The sequence below is a fragment of the Trichomycterus rosablanca genome, chromosome 6 (genome assembly GCF_030014385.1).
Source record: "Trichomycterus rosablanca isolate fTriRos1 chromosome 6, fTriRos1.hap1, whole genome shotgun sequence".
NCBI classification, from domain to species: Eukaryota; Metazoa; Chordata; class Actinopteri; order Siluriformes; family Trichomycteridae; genus Trichomycterus; species Trichomycterus rosablanca.
In genome coordinates, this window is record NC_085993.1 from 11767429 (window position 1) to 11781783 (window position 14355).

A 14355-nucleotide genomic window follows, 5' to 3' on the forward strand; every position below is an offset into this window, starting at 1 on the left:
CGCTTGTATGCACAGATGGGTCAGCTTTCTCCAATGCCCTCTGTCTTGTATCACCTTTAGCAGACGAGCACCTAATAATTACCCAAAGTGACTGACAGTAGACAGTCTGAGCAATTGAGGGTTAAGGGCCTTGCTCAAGGGTCCAACAGCAGCAACCTGGCAGTGGTGGGGCTTGAACCAGCGACCTTCTGAATACTAGTTCAGCACCTTAACCGCTAGGCTCGAACTACCACATAATAATGCGATCCATGTTATGATGTTGTCAATCCAGCTTATTATGGGACAATGGTAGCCTAGTGAGTAGAGCTTTGGGCCATCAATCAAAATGCAGCCATTGTTGGGCCTTTGAGCAAGGCCCTTCACCCTGTCAGCTTCAGGGACGCCATGCCATGCCTTCCAAACAAGCTAGGATATGCAGAAAAAAATCTTCATTGTACTGTACTTGTGTATATGTATATATGACAAATTCTTCTTATTCTTGGTCTTCCTCGTCTTTGCAGTCCTTCCACAAGTCCTGTCGTCACACTGCATTTAATGTTGCCATGTGTGAGGCTCATCACAACACAACTTGTGGGATTTAATGCGGTTCATGAGTGTGTGTGTCTCGGTTTGTCATCACAAAGGGTTACTGGCCAGCTGGGTGCCCACACAGACACGAATCAATGACATCAGTGTGTATGCTTCAAGATTTTGGATAAATTTGGTTTTATTTTTTGACTTTCAAAGTACAAAAAATCCTATTAAAATAGTTTTGAATATTTATGCTACAGATGTGGTGCATAAAGATTAAGAGACACAGTTTCAACAAATAACGTTGTGTGTGAATGGTGGGTAGGTGCAGGCTCACCATCTGAGCACGCAGGTACATCTGAGCATGGGTGGCTGTAAGCGTGGGACTCGAAGCATTGCCGAGCAGCACCGCCTGCTGGGAGATTGCGGAAGGGGATGAGTTTGCACTCTGAGCTCGGCTTATCAGCTGAGCTGTGGTAGGAGACGTAGTTAAATTTATCTGAGAAAGAAAGCATGAGAATAAATCACGGTATTGTGGCGTCTTAAATATTTACATAATGTGCTGCTCTGTGCAGACTCACTGTAGTCTGAGACGATCCGCTCTGGGTGGATGAGGTCCCATTCTGGGTTGAGCTTTGCCTACCAGCAGCTATACTGGCCTGAAAAAGGAAAAGAGAAAACAGTGTAAAGAAACCGAGCATCCTAGCTTAAAAGGTAAGAGGAATCCATTCTGTCCTAATACAAAAAAACTCCCACCAATGCCATTTTACCAACGATGAACATTTTCCCTGTGCACTCTGGCGACCTTTGCCTGTCACACTATGTCCTCAGTGGTGGAGGTGGGTCGCAGACTAGCAAATTTCTGCTCTGATTAGTGTGAAGCTGGTAGCTGCATCTTTACACCAGCCATCACCAGTCTTCACCATGTCCCTTCCCTGAGACCAGTGTTAATTTCGTTGACGAATGATTTTCGTCATAGTTTTCGTCAACGAACCTTTTTTTCATGACGAAATGAGACGATGACTAAATAAAAACTACAAAAAAAGATAAAAACTATGACGAAATGAATCGACACTTTCATCAACGAATAAAAACAAGACGAAAATGTTTGGCAGGGGCGACATCCAATCAGAACTGATTTAGTTTTGTGGAAGGTAGGGACAAGTTAGAAAGAGATCCAATCATAACTACTTTAGCGTATGTGGAGGGGCGGGACAAGCCGGGTAGAAATCCAATCAGTACTAATCTTTTGCAGTACCGCGGCAGAGCCGTAGATAGAGATAGCTCTGTACCGCGGTAAGACCACACTCGCACAAGTTTGATCTAAACCCGGGAAGACCAGACTAGCCTGTGAACTGTCTTTACTCATGAAACTAGATTAACTCCACAATGTCAACAGGGAGAAACAGGAGAGTCGATATATGGACACATTTCTCATTTGACGTCGTGAAAAACAAGACGATGTGTAAACCATGTGGGGCGATCTAGGGTAAAAACACAACACATCTGAAACATCTGGCACTGCTGGCAGTATAATGGCAACATAATGTCACAGCTGCTTTTACAGTACCCAGTTTTATAAAGAATGTAATATGCAATTTGTTATGAACAATGCATATATTTTTCAGGCAGAGCAGGCTTACTGGTCATTAATATTTTGTTATTGTTATGCTTAATAAGCAAGGTCAGGTAAATAAAGATGTTTGAAATAAGTTAAATCTGGTTTTGTGTGTATTGCACATTCAAACATTAATAATATTCCATAACTGGTTAAAAATGTTTCACTTTGTGTAAGTGTATATAATGACTTAAATAATTTAAGGAAAGTGATAAAAAAGCATTTACATTTTACACCCTTTATATTTATTTTAGGGCGGCACGGTGGCTAAGTGGGTTGCGCTGTCGCCTCACAGCAAGAAGGTCCTGGGTTCGAACCCCAGGTGGGGCGGTCCGGGTCCTTTCTGTGTGGAGTTTGCATGTTCTCCCTGTGTCTGCGTGAGTTTCCTCCGGGTGCTCCGGTTTCCTCCCACAGTCCAAAGACGTGCAAGTGAGGTGAATTGAAGATACTAAATTTGTCCATGACTGCGTTCGATATAAACTTGTGTCATGAGTAACTACCGTTCCTGTCATGAATGTAACCAATGTGTAAAAACATGATGTTAAAATCCTAATAAACAAACAAACTAATATGTATTTCAGTCGACTGAATCAACTGTAGATTTAGTCGACTATATTCTTATGATAATTAGTCGACTAAAACTAGACTAAAACTAAATCAAAATTTGCTGTCAAAATTAACACTGCCTGAGACATGCCCTACTGTGCCGACAGAGGTCACGACAAGAAACCCTGCTTTTGACCATTGTTCCGCTCCCCTACAAACACAGAGCCAATCATGTATATGTGTAGGTGCCTGGCAGGTCATTAGCATAGCTGTAAGTTAAACTTACATTTCATTTAGAGATTTCAGTGGCGGTGGGCTAACAATTTAGTCCGCTGCGCCACCCGAGTGTCCTTAACAGGATTTTTTTCATATCAAAACTACCAATTCCCACTAATAAACTGATTCTTCCCAACACACAGCTACTAGCAGGGCAATGGCTAGCACATACCTCCAGGGCAAGGGCTAGAACATACTTGACTGTTAACACCTACAGCTCATGCAATGTTATTTAACAGATCAATGAGCTAACTGCGCTAGTCCAAACTTGAGTTCTTGAAAGTGCCTTAAATTAGTTAATGTTGCATGATTGCTAGGGGAGACAAGAATGCCCTTTTTTCCCAATTAAAAGGACACCGTGAACCCACCCCCCTTTTCCCAATTTAGCATAGCCAATCCACTGCTGGGGAGCTCCGGCGGCGGCGTCCAAGGAGGCGTCCACGCCCCGATCTCTGCACTCCTTCACTTTCTGTACAGGCACCCTGGGCAACCAAGGCCTTAGTCCGGTCTTTCCCACTCGGCAGACTAGAGGCCAATTTTGTCTACTGCAGGCATTAGCCAATTGTGCCTGCTAGAGGGCACCCAGCCAACTGTAAAACTGGGGTTGGTGGTTTAAAAGTTACTTTTAGAGCATTGAGTAACATCTTTGTTCATAGCGACTTACAATTGTGACCAAAAACAGTTAAGAAAGAGGGTCAAGGGCCTTTCCTTAAGGGGCGCAACAGTAGCATTGGTGGGGCCTAAACCAAAGACCTTCTAATAAATAGTCCACTGCCTTAACCATCGAGCTATTGCTGCTGGCAAAAAGTTAGCATTGTCGTGGATGTTGACAAACTCCATATAAAATGAGTATACCAGATGTTTCTATCTGTCAGTGATGTTTAGCAAAGCTTCATCTGCGTTAATCCCACCTGCTGCACGGCTGCCAGACTCTGAAGCTGCGCTGTGCTGAGGTGCTGCTGCTGCAGCGCTGCCGTCTGCAACATTAGATGCTGCTGTTGCGCTGCATACATTTGCTGCAGGTACTGCGCTGCTGTGCTGGGCTGCCTGTGCAGGGCCTGCTGAATCACCTAAACAAACACACAGAAACAAAAAAGAGTAAGAGTGAGATGTTACCACGCACTTGTCTGAAGAAATGACATGGCAACCACAGCCTGTACTGAGTGCTTCAGTAATTTAACCTCCAAACTCAAAATTCCTGCAGGTTTATTGTTGAATTTTCACCCTTTATGTCCCAATCTAGTCATTTTCGAATCCTGATTGTGATCCTAATCCACTGCAACTTGCACAACTCCCGATCTGATCAAGGAGAGCCAGATCACCACACGCCCCACTGGACATGTGTCCAATTTGTGGCCGCTTCTTATCACCTGCTAGTGTTTTGTTCCCACACAGAGCCGTATTGCGTATGGAGAGCCACACTAAGCTCCATCTGACTCCCCCTATTCACGCAGGCACCCAGACCAGTCCCAGAGATCGCATATCGCAGCAGCACTGGGAAGAGACCCAGTAAAGGAGACCCAGTTCAACCTTCTCTTCCTCAAACATGGCCATTTGTGTTTGTGTGGACGCTCTACTAGGTCATTACAGGTGCACAATTATTTATTCATTCATTTATTGTCTGTTTTCACTGTTTTTTTTTTTGCTGGTCAGGGTTGCAGTGGGTCAGATTCATTGGACAAAAGGCAGGAAACACCGCAGAACATCACATGCCAGTCCATCACAGGGCATACACACTTACACACACACACACACACTTTTAGGGGTTTGACTTAACCTAACTGCATGTCCTTGGACATTGCACCCGAAGGAAACCCAAGCAGACAGGCCAGGGAATCAAACCCAGATCCTTCTTGCTGTGATGCAACAGTGATTAAAACTAAACAGAAATGGGCAGATCCTGCCATGGAGCTCGACTAAAGGCTTGGTTACAAAATCATGTCTCTTCTATAGTGGCACAGATGATAACTGACAGTCACCTGCGCCTCGTTGAGCATGAATTTGCTCCAGGTAGATGTGCCAGCTCATCTGTCAGGAAACCTTCTGTTCTCTTAACTGGGGATGTTGTGTCTTTCGGTTGTAAATTTGTTGTTATTTTGTATCATTTCTTGTTCCTTTATGTTAGTATTACTCTACCCTGGTTAAGCATCCTGCAAACTGGGTTACAGATCCATTTAAGTAGGCAGTTAGGTGCACTTACACTGGGTCAGAATGCTGCACCAGCATGTGAATAAAAAAAAAAAACAGCTAGTGTAGGAAAATGATGTGAGACCATTATGCATGATTCATTGTTTTAAGTTGCCAGCTGATATTTACTAGATCATTCTGAAGTGTCAGTTTGGTCTATTAAAGAATAATAAACAACATGTTTAAATAAATTAAGTAAATAATTAAAAAAGTGCTCATATACATGGAGCTCAGTCAAGAACTATTAATGCTTGGAAGAAGGCGCTCCAATCAGTGGAGTCTTTACTAGGCTCTCGCTAGAGCTGTTATTTATTTCACATTTTTAACTGTATTTTGTGTCTCTCTTGTTTTTTTATGAAGCTAGTGTCCCTATATATACGCTCTGCTATGTACTGTCTATATCTTAATTAATTTTGTTTTATGTTCTTTTTCTTTTTCCCTTCGGCAAACACAACAGGGGGTGGGGGGGGATGTTCTATGTTTTATGTTCGAATGTGTTCATGATAACATGTATGACAACATATACGTTTAAAATCAATAACACAATTGTTGAAAAAAAAAAGTTAATAATTTAAAAAAGCAACATTTTATATGCCAACTTTTACTGTAGCATGTGGGCGGCACGGTGGGTCAGTGGGTAGCAATGTCGGCTTACAGCAAGAAGGTCTTGGGTTTGATCCCCAGGTGGGGCAGTCTGGTTCATTTCTGCGTGGAGTTTGCATGTTCTCCCCGTGTCTGCGTGGGTTTCCATGCAACATGCAAGTGAGGTGAATTGGAGATACAAAATTGTCCATGACTGTGTCTGACATTAACCTTGTGAACTGATGAATCTTGTGTAATGAGTAACTACTGTTTTTGTCATGAATGTAACCAAAGTGTAAAACACGACGTTAAAATCCTAATAAAACAAATACAATTGTAGAATGTTGTGATTACTAAGTGTAACAGCTGTGCCAAACCTGCCCTACTGACATGGTGACTGCAAAACCTTTCTTACTGAAATATTCTTAATTAAAAACAATCTTAATATACCATATTAAAAATGATACTAGAGCAGTAGCTTAAGGCGCTCAGGTGCTGCAGTGGTAAAACACATTAGCACACCAGAGCTGACATCTCAAACTCATGAGCTTAAATCTCAGCTCTGCTACCGGCAGGCTGGACGCCTACATGGACAATGTTTGGCTCGGCTGTTGGGCTGGATGCCAGAGGGTATTCCTCATAACTGATGCAATTACGATATCTGCTGGCTGATCGATGGCGCCTGCACAGAGTCGACTACTGCACACGCAACGGAGGGGGCGTAAGTCACGACTTGGTCAGAGTGAATGTCAGCAGCAGTAGAGAGAAAGCAAAATGCAATCTGGTAATTGGATTCGACTAGACTGGAAAGAAAATTGGTGAATTGGCTAAATGTCAATTTGTTGACTGAATAAAATTCCAGCAATTGAAGGTTAAGGGCTTTACTTAAGGGCCCACCAGTGTGGCTTGAACCAGATATTTCTCAATTACTAGTCCAGTACCTTAATCACTAAGCTACCACTGCCCTGATGTCTTGAATCATTCATAGACTCATTCAGAGACTATTCTTCCTCTTACTCTTCTTTCGGCTGCTCCCATAAGCTATGTATAATTCTTTTTCTTTTTTCTGTATTTAGGGGTTATAATAGCGGATCTGGTCCGCATAACAGACTTGGCCCAGGTTTTACACTGAATACTTTGCAGAAGATCCTGTATAGTTGCTAGGCAACAAAAGAACAAGGCCATGACCTCTGCCCCCACTAGAAGCATGACAAAGTAATCTAAGGTCTGCTCTGTACAGTTAATGTATGCACTGTGTGTAGCTGAGGAGGGAATGTGCCAGTGCCAGGGTCAGATTCAAATCAGTAACGCAGACAGAAATACTGTAAACCAAATACAGCCCTTACCAAGTGCTAAGTGTTGGTATGATGTACTAGGTTTGGGCTATGATGGTAACGTATTAATAGTGTTACATAACAATACACTTTTTAAAACCGTACAAGTTCGTGAATGGTCAAATTATTTTCTTTATTTCCCCAGCAAAATATATTATGTTTGTAAATGTTTAAAAACTGCTGAATAGGTGCTCGGGTGGTGCAGCGGTAAAACATGCTGGCACGCCAGAGCTAACATCTCAGCTCATCTCGGCTCGATAATGATTGGCTCGTCCGTCGGGTTAGATTGCCGGAGGGGATTCCTCATAACTGATGCAATTACAATCTCTGCTGGCTGATCGATGGTGCCTGCACAGAAACTGGGGACAGTGGAGATTGGTGCGTGGGGATATGGGTCTCTCAGAGTGAGTCACATATGAACTCGCCTCATGAAGGTGAAAAGAAGCAGTCGGCTACTGCACGTGTTGAAGGGGGCGTGTGTTAGTTACGGCTCTCCTCTGTCAGGAGTGGAGGTCAGCAGGAGTAGAGAGGAAGTGAAATGTAATCAGGTAATTGGATATGACTAGATTAAAAGGGGGGAAAAACAGCTGAACTTTTCATTTTCCTATTTTAATTTAATATGCTAGATAGGGCTGTTAATAGGTTTTTATTTAGACCATTGGTTATTGATTGGTTTATTTATTAGGATTTTAACATCATGTTTTACACACTTTGGTTACATTCATGACAGAAACGGTAGTTAATGGTTACACAAGATTTATCAGTTCACAAGGTTAATGTCAAACACAGTCATGGACAATTTTGTATCTCCAATTCACCTCCGTGGGACTGTGGGAGGAAACCGGAGCTCCCGGAGGAGAACATGCAAACTCCACACAGAAAGGACCCGGACCGCCCCACCTGGGAATCGAACCCAGGACCTCATTGCTGTGACGCGACAGTGCTACCCACTGAGCACCGTGCCGCCCTTTTGGTTATTAAAATTTTTAATGTATTTTGCTGGGGCACTTGGGTGGCGCAGTAAGTAAGTAAATTTTGCTAGCCCACTACCGCTGGAATCCAGGGTTCAAATCTACAACGGTGCTATTGGCCCATTGGCTATCGATTGGGTGTCTACATACAGACATAATTGGCTATGTCTAAAAGCAAGAATGGCATCCCCTCTGGGGTACATTATTGCATTTCGCATCCCAGACAGGGCAGTTGTAGCCTAGTGGTTAAGGTACTGGAATAGTTATCAAAAGGTCGGTGGTTCAAGCCCCACCACTGCCAGGTTGTCACTGTTGGGCCCTTGAGCAAGGTCCTTAACCTTCAATTGCTTAGACTGTATACTGTCACAGTACTGTAAGTCGCTTTGGATGAAAAGCTTCTGATAAATGCCTAGTGTAACTAAGGAAACTGGACCCACTGTGAACCTGATCAGTATAAAGCAGTGGTAAAAGATGTGCGGTATAAAATGGAATGAATGAATTTTTGTTACTTATTTTTGTTTTGTACTACGTGCAACTTAGGATAGTAAAAGACAAAATACACATTTTGCTTCTTTTTATAAGGGTAAACAAGTTGAATTTAGGTCAAAGGTCAAGGTTAATTGCGACAAAAAGCAGGCTGGGTGCACAGTGACCACAGCAATCAAATAAAATCAACCCACAAACCTCTTGATGTGATTATAATGGAGCATCACAGCTGAGTGTCCTGACACAGTACACACTGTAAATCATGTCATTGACAGTGTGTAGTTTTCAAAGTGTCCAGCAGAGGGCAGTAAACTCATAGACTTCTTATGTTTTAAAGCAGCTTGTGCCGAGTTCACACTACACGACTTTAAAAGTTGTCAGGTAGCTGTACAGTTCACACTACACAACTGGATCTCTTGTAATCGGGAGTCTTTCAAGTCGGTGTGGCTTTCACACTACACGACTGATCGGTGATAAGGGGTTTCACACTACACCATCTATCACCAACTGGAATCGCAGGCGAGCTTCTCTGGTCTCCCAAACTACGTTTTGCCAAGAGAACAAACGCGACAAGTGACGAAAGGTTTAATGATACCACGTCCAAAAATGCACGTCAACAAGTAGCGAGCGATCAAAGTTTGTGCGCTAATGTGCAGCGTAAAATCAAAAAGGAAAAATAAATGAATCTGAGTGGATTTGGCTACGTGAATAGCATGGATTGTTCTGTAGTGAGTTGGAGGTTAATAAATAATTTTGCAATGCAGCGTTGGTGTTTTGTAGAGAACGATAAGGTCAGAAATACTGTAAAACTTGTGTGTGTGTATGCCGATGTATTCTGATATTAACTATATTATGACCCTGTCCCACCTTTTTACAACTCCTGCCCTGTGTTTCCCCTCACCCCGTATCTTGCGTTCACATTGGCTGTTCGACATAGCACTCATTGCCAGTCGGCCGACTCATATCCAGATATTTGACATGCTAGAAATCTCTCTTCAGTTGTAAATGTACAAAAGAACCGTTCGGATTGAGTTGTTGAGTACTTCACACATAGCGAGTGAGAGTCAAGTTTCGATCGCCGAGCAAACGCCGAGTTGCTCCCGAGCTGGCAAATCCAGCGCCGACCAGTCTGGGACTCCTTTGACACGGGTTATGACACTACTCTTATGCTTTAAGTTATGAATCGGAATCTTTCGAAGTTGCTGTCAGTTGACCTTAACACTTTTGTGGTAGGAAAATCAGTGTCCATTCTCAAAGACCCAACGTAGCCTATAGATTTTCCCATCCCATCATGTGTGATTCTTTTTACTCTTCTTAATTAAATGCAATCTTCTCTCCCCTGTGTCTCCATGGACAAAAATATACAGTGTATCACAAAAGTGAGTACACCCCTCACATTTCTGCAGATATTTAGGTATATCTTTTCATGCGACAACACTGACAAAATGACACTTTGACACAATGAAAAGTAGTCTGTGTGCAGCTTATATAACAGTGTAAATGTATTCTTCCCTCAAAATAACTCAATATACAGCCATTAATGTCTAAACCACCGGCAACAAAAGTGAGTACACCCCTAAGAGACTACACCCCTAAATGTCCAAATTGAGCACTGCTTGTCATTTTCCCTCCAAAATATCATGTGATTTGTTAGTGTTACTAGGTCTCAGGTGTGCATAGGGAGCAGGTGTGTTCAATTTAGTAGTACAGCTCTCACACTCTCTCATACTGGTCACTGAAAGTTCCAACATGGCACCTCATGGCAAAGAACTCTCTGAGGATCTTAAAAGACGAATTGTTGCGCTACATGAAGATGGCCAACACCCTGAAACTGAGCTGCAGCACAGTGGCCAAGATCATCCAGCGTTTTAAAAGAGCAGGGTCCACTCAGAACAGACCTCGCGTTGGTCGTCCAAAGAAGCTGAGTGCACGTGCTCAGCGTCACATCCAACTGCTGTCTTTGAAAGATAGGCGCAGGAGTGCTGTCAGCATTGCTGCAGAGATTGAAAAGGTGGGGGGTCAGCCTGTCAGTGCTAAGACCATACGCCACACACTACATCAAATTGGTCTGCATGGCTGTCACCCCAGAAGGAAGCCTCTTCTGAAGTCTCTACACAAGAAAGCCCGCAAACAGTTTGCTGAAGACATGTCAACAAAGGACATGGATTACTGGAACCATGTCCTATGGTCTGATGGGACCAAGATTAATTTGTTTGGTTCAGATGGTCTCAAGCATGTGTGGCGGCAATCAGGTGAGGAGTACAAAGATAAGTGTGTCATGCCTACAGTCAAGCATGGTGGTGGGAATGCCATGGTCTGGGGCTGCATGAGTGCAGCAGGTGTTGGGGAGTTACATTTCATTGAGGGACAAATACTGAAGCAGAGCATGATCCCCTCCCTCCGGAAACTGGGTCGCAGGGCAGTGTTCCAGCATGATAATGACCCCAAACACACCTCTAAGACGACCACTGCTTTATTGAAGAGGCTGAGGGTAAAGGTGATGGACTGGCCAAGCATGTCTCCAGACCTAAACCCAATAGAACATCTTTGGGGCATCCTCAAGCGGAAGGTGGAGGAGCGCAAAGTCTCGAATATCCGCCAGCTCCGTGATGTCGTCATGGAGGAGTGGAAAAGCATTCCAGTGGCAACCTGTGAAGCTCTGGTAAACTCCATGCCCAGGAGAGTTAAGGCAGTTCTGGGAAATAATGGTGGCCACACAAAATATTGACACTTCAGGAACTTTCACTAAGGGGTGTACTCACTTTTGTTGCCGGTGGTTTAGACATTAATGGCTGTATATTAAGTTATTTTGAGGGAAGAATAAATTTACACTGTTATATAAGCTGCACACAGACTACTTTTCATTGTGTCAAAGTGTCATTTTGTCAGTGTTGTCGCATGAAAAGATATACTTAAATATCTGCAGAAATGTGAGGGGTGTACTCACTTTTGTGATACACTGTATGTGCAAAATATCAGTGCTTATTAAACCAGTGTTGCATTTTGTTATGTTGAGTGGACTCTCCCATTAGAGGGAGAGCTGGGTGTAGGTGTGTAAGGTTTTACCTGTACAGTTTGTCGGTCAGGGATCCCACTGTACACCGATATCTGGGACACTGTCTGTCTGCCGCTGCTTGTGCTGCTGGGTGAGTTGGCACTGCTGCTGCTGAAAATGGTAGAAGTAGTGCTGGAAGTGTTGGTAGTGTTATTAGTGCTGCTGGTGTTGGTACTTGGAGTTGTAGTGTTCGTGAAGGAGCTTGAAATGCCTGCCACGCTGGCACTGGAAGCAGGAGGACCCTGCTCGCCCTCCATAGTGCCACCCTGGCGCTTCAGCTTTGACCCACGACCGGCCCGCTGGCACACTTTAGGTAAACTAGAGAGAAGAAAAGAAGAGAGTGGGGAAAGAAAAAAGGCATCAGGGTGAGTAAATTCATTAGAACCTAGCAAACAGGACAGTCATCTAAGTCAACATGTACCAATATCTTAATTTGGCAGCCAATTTTGTAAGTCCAATTCACCTCACTTGCATGTCTTTAGACTGTGGAAGGAAACTGGAGCTTCTGCAGGAAACCCACGCAGACACAGGGAGAACATGCAAACTCCACACAGAAAGGACCCGGACCCGGAATTGAACCCAGGACCTTCTTGTTGTAAGGCGACAATGCTACCCACCAAACCACCTTGCCACCCGACCATTTATATAAATACAAGAAACTATGAAACCACATGGCCCTGTCATGCCCTTTAGTTAAGTTAGCAAGTTACAAACATGCTAAATCTTATGTGGTTATCATATTTAAAATTAGGACAGGGACATCCAGACATTTCAGACATGATCAAACCTGGATTACTGTGCAGCAACACCATCACAATGAGCAGACACTTTATCAAAATCAACATTTTGATGGTTGAGAGCCTGAGCAGGGCCCCAAAAGTGGTAACCTGGCAGAGTTGGGGCTTGAACCAGCTTACTTCTCAGTACCTCAAACGCTGAGCAACCACCACCCTGTGTGTTACATACAGTATAAGGGCGGCACGGTGGCTAAGTGGGTAGCACTGTCGCCTCACAGCAAGAAGGTCCTGGGTTCGATCCCCAAGTGGGGCAGTCCGAGTCCTTTCTGTGTGGAGTTTGCATGTTCTCCCCGTGTCTGTGCGGGTTTCCTACAGGTGCTCTGGTTTCCTCTCACAAGTCAGAAGACATGCAATCAGGCCAATTAGTGCTAATTAAAATTGCTTTACATTTACATTTACATTTTCAGCATTTAGCAGACGCTTTTATCCAAAGCGACTTACACGATGAGCAATTGAGGGTTAAGGGCCTTGCTCAGGGACCCAACAGTGGCAACTTGGTGGTGGCGGGGCTTGAACCGGCAACCTTCTGTTTACTAGTCCAGTACCTTAACCACTGAGCTATCACTGGCTTTACGTGTGTATGTGTGTTTGCCCTGTGATGGACTGGTGACCTGTCCGGGGTGTTTCCTACCTTTCGCCCAATGAATCAGACCCACCACAATCCCGACCAGGATGAAGCAATGGTAAAACAGACAATGAATAAATGAATGGCGTTTTTCCCTCATTCTGTAATGTCAACCTCTACCTCATGCATGACATCCATGCTAACCAAGAAGGACCAAAGAGTAGCAAGTTCTCCTTCCAACACGTGTGAAGCCATCAGCTTTTTCTTTTCTCCATCCAGTGGTGGATTCCTACACAGTGTTCCAACACAGAGGACCACACAGGACTAAAGTAGTCTTTCTACCCCTCATGTGGGCGGCACGGTGGCCAAGTGGGTAGCACTGTCGCCTCACAGCAAGAAGGTCCTAGGTTCGATTCCCAGGTGGGGCGGTCCGGGTCCTTTCTGTGTGGAGTTTGCGTGTTCTCCCCGTGTCTGTGTGGGTTTACTCCAGGTGCTCCGGTTTCCTCCCACAGTCCAAAGACATGCAAGTAAGGTAAATTGGAGATACTAAAATGTCCATGACTGTGTTTAATATAACCTTGTAAACTGATGAATCTTGTGTAATGAGTAACTACCGTTCCTGTTGTGAATGTAACCAAATTGTAAAACATGACGTTAAAATCCTAATAAACAAACTATCCCTCATGTAGATGCCTAAACTAGACAGCAGGTGTTGCTGTTGTACAGACAATGGGGAGATACCCCCATCCAGGTTTTACTTCCTCAGACACAACCAACCACCTGCACCCCCCTGAAAGGAACTACTTTACAGGTCGGCCTGACCGAATACACACGGCCAGACTTGTTCACTTTTGGTTTTAATTCCACCCAGAAAGTGCAAATGCTGAGAATTGTATTTCTGTATTTCTTCTCAGCAGTCTCACATTACTGCCACAAAGCCAAGTGGAGGGGGAAGTCAGCTTTTAATTCTGTATCCTCACCTTGCAGCAAGAGTCAAGGTGCAAAGCCTTACTGCTCTCGCTCACTGCAGAGTCAATTTGAAGAAGCGGCCTATTCTTGACTCATTATCCTCTTAAGGTTTAGACTGTGTGTGTTATGTTTGGCCCACGTAGAGCCCCGGCAATCACACTATCAGTGAAGACGGCCGAGCTGATGGTGTGATACTTCAAAGTCACTCTCGCTGGACTAACAATAGGTGTATAATCATAGCTAATCAGGAATAATGGATGGGAAGTGGCCACTTGGACTGAAGGACCATCTATCTTACCCAAAGTCTTTATCCATAAATACACACACACACACACACACACACACAGGGTTAACTTCAGTATCCTATTAATAGAATTGCCTATGCCCCCCTCCCCCTGAGGAAGCCCAGAGGTTACGAGAATGTGGCAATAGGGGCAGACCAAGATATGGGGTTGTTCA

The 14355-nt window shown here is 44.0% G+C and overlaps 1 protein-coding gene across 1 annotated transcript in view; it reads right to left on the bottom strand.

The window, feature by feature from the left end:
- The window catches only part of phc2b (polyhomeotic homolog 2b (Drosophila)), a 40891-nt gene extending 29030 nt beyond the window's left edge, over positions 1 to 11861 (bottom strand). Inside the window, exons 1-4 of the mRNA XM_062996610.1 lie at positions 11577 to 11861; positions 3862 to 4020; positions 1092 to 1169; positions 848 to 1009 (exon numbers count right to left, since the gene is read on the bottom strand). Coding sequence (XP_062852680.1) covers positions 848 to 1009; positions 1092 to 1169; positions 3862 to 4020; positions 11577 to 11822 — 645 coding nt within the window. The 5' untranslated portion in view covers positions 11823 to 11861. The remainder of the gene's footprint in view (positions 1 to 847; positions 1010 to 1091; positions 1170 to 3861; positions 4021 to 11576) is intronic.
- Positions 11862 to 14355: the final 2494 nt, after the last annotated feature.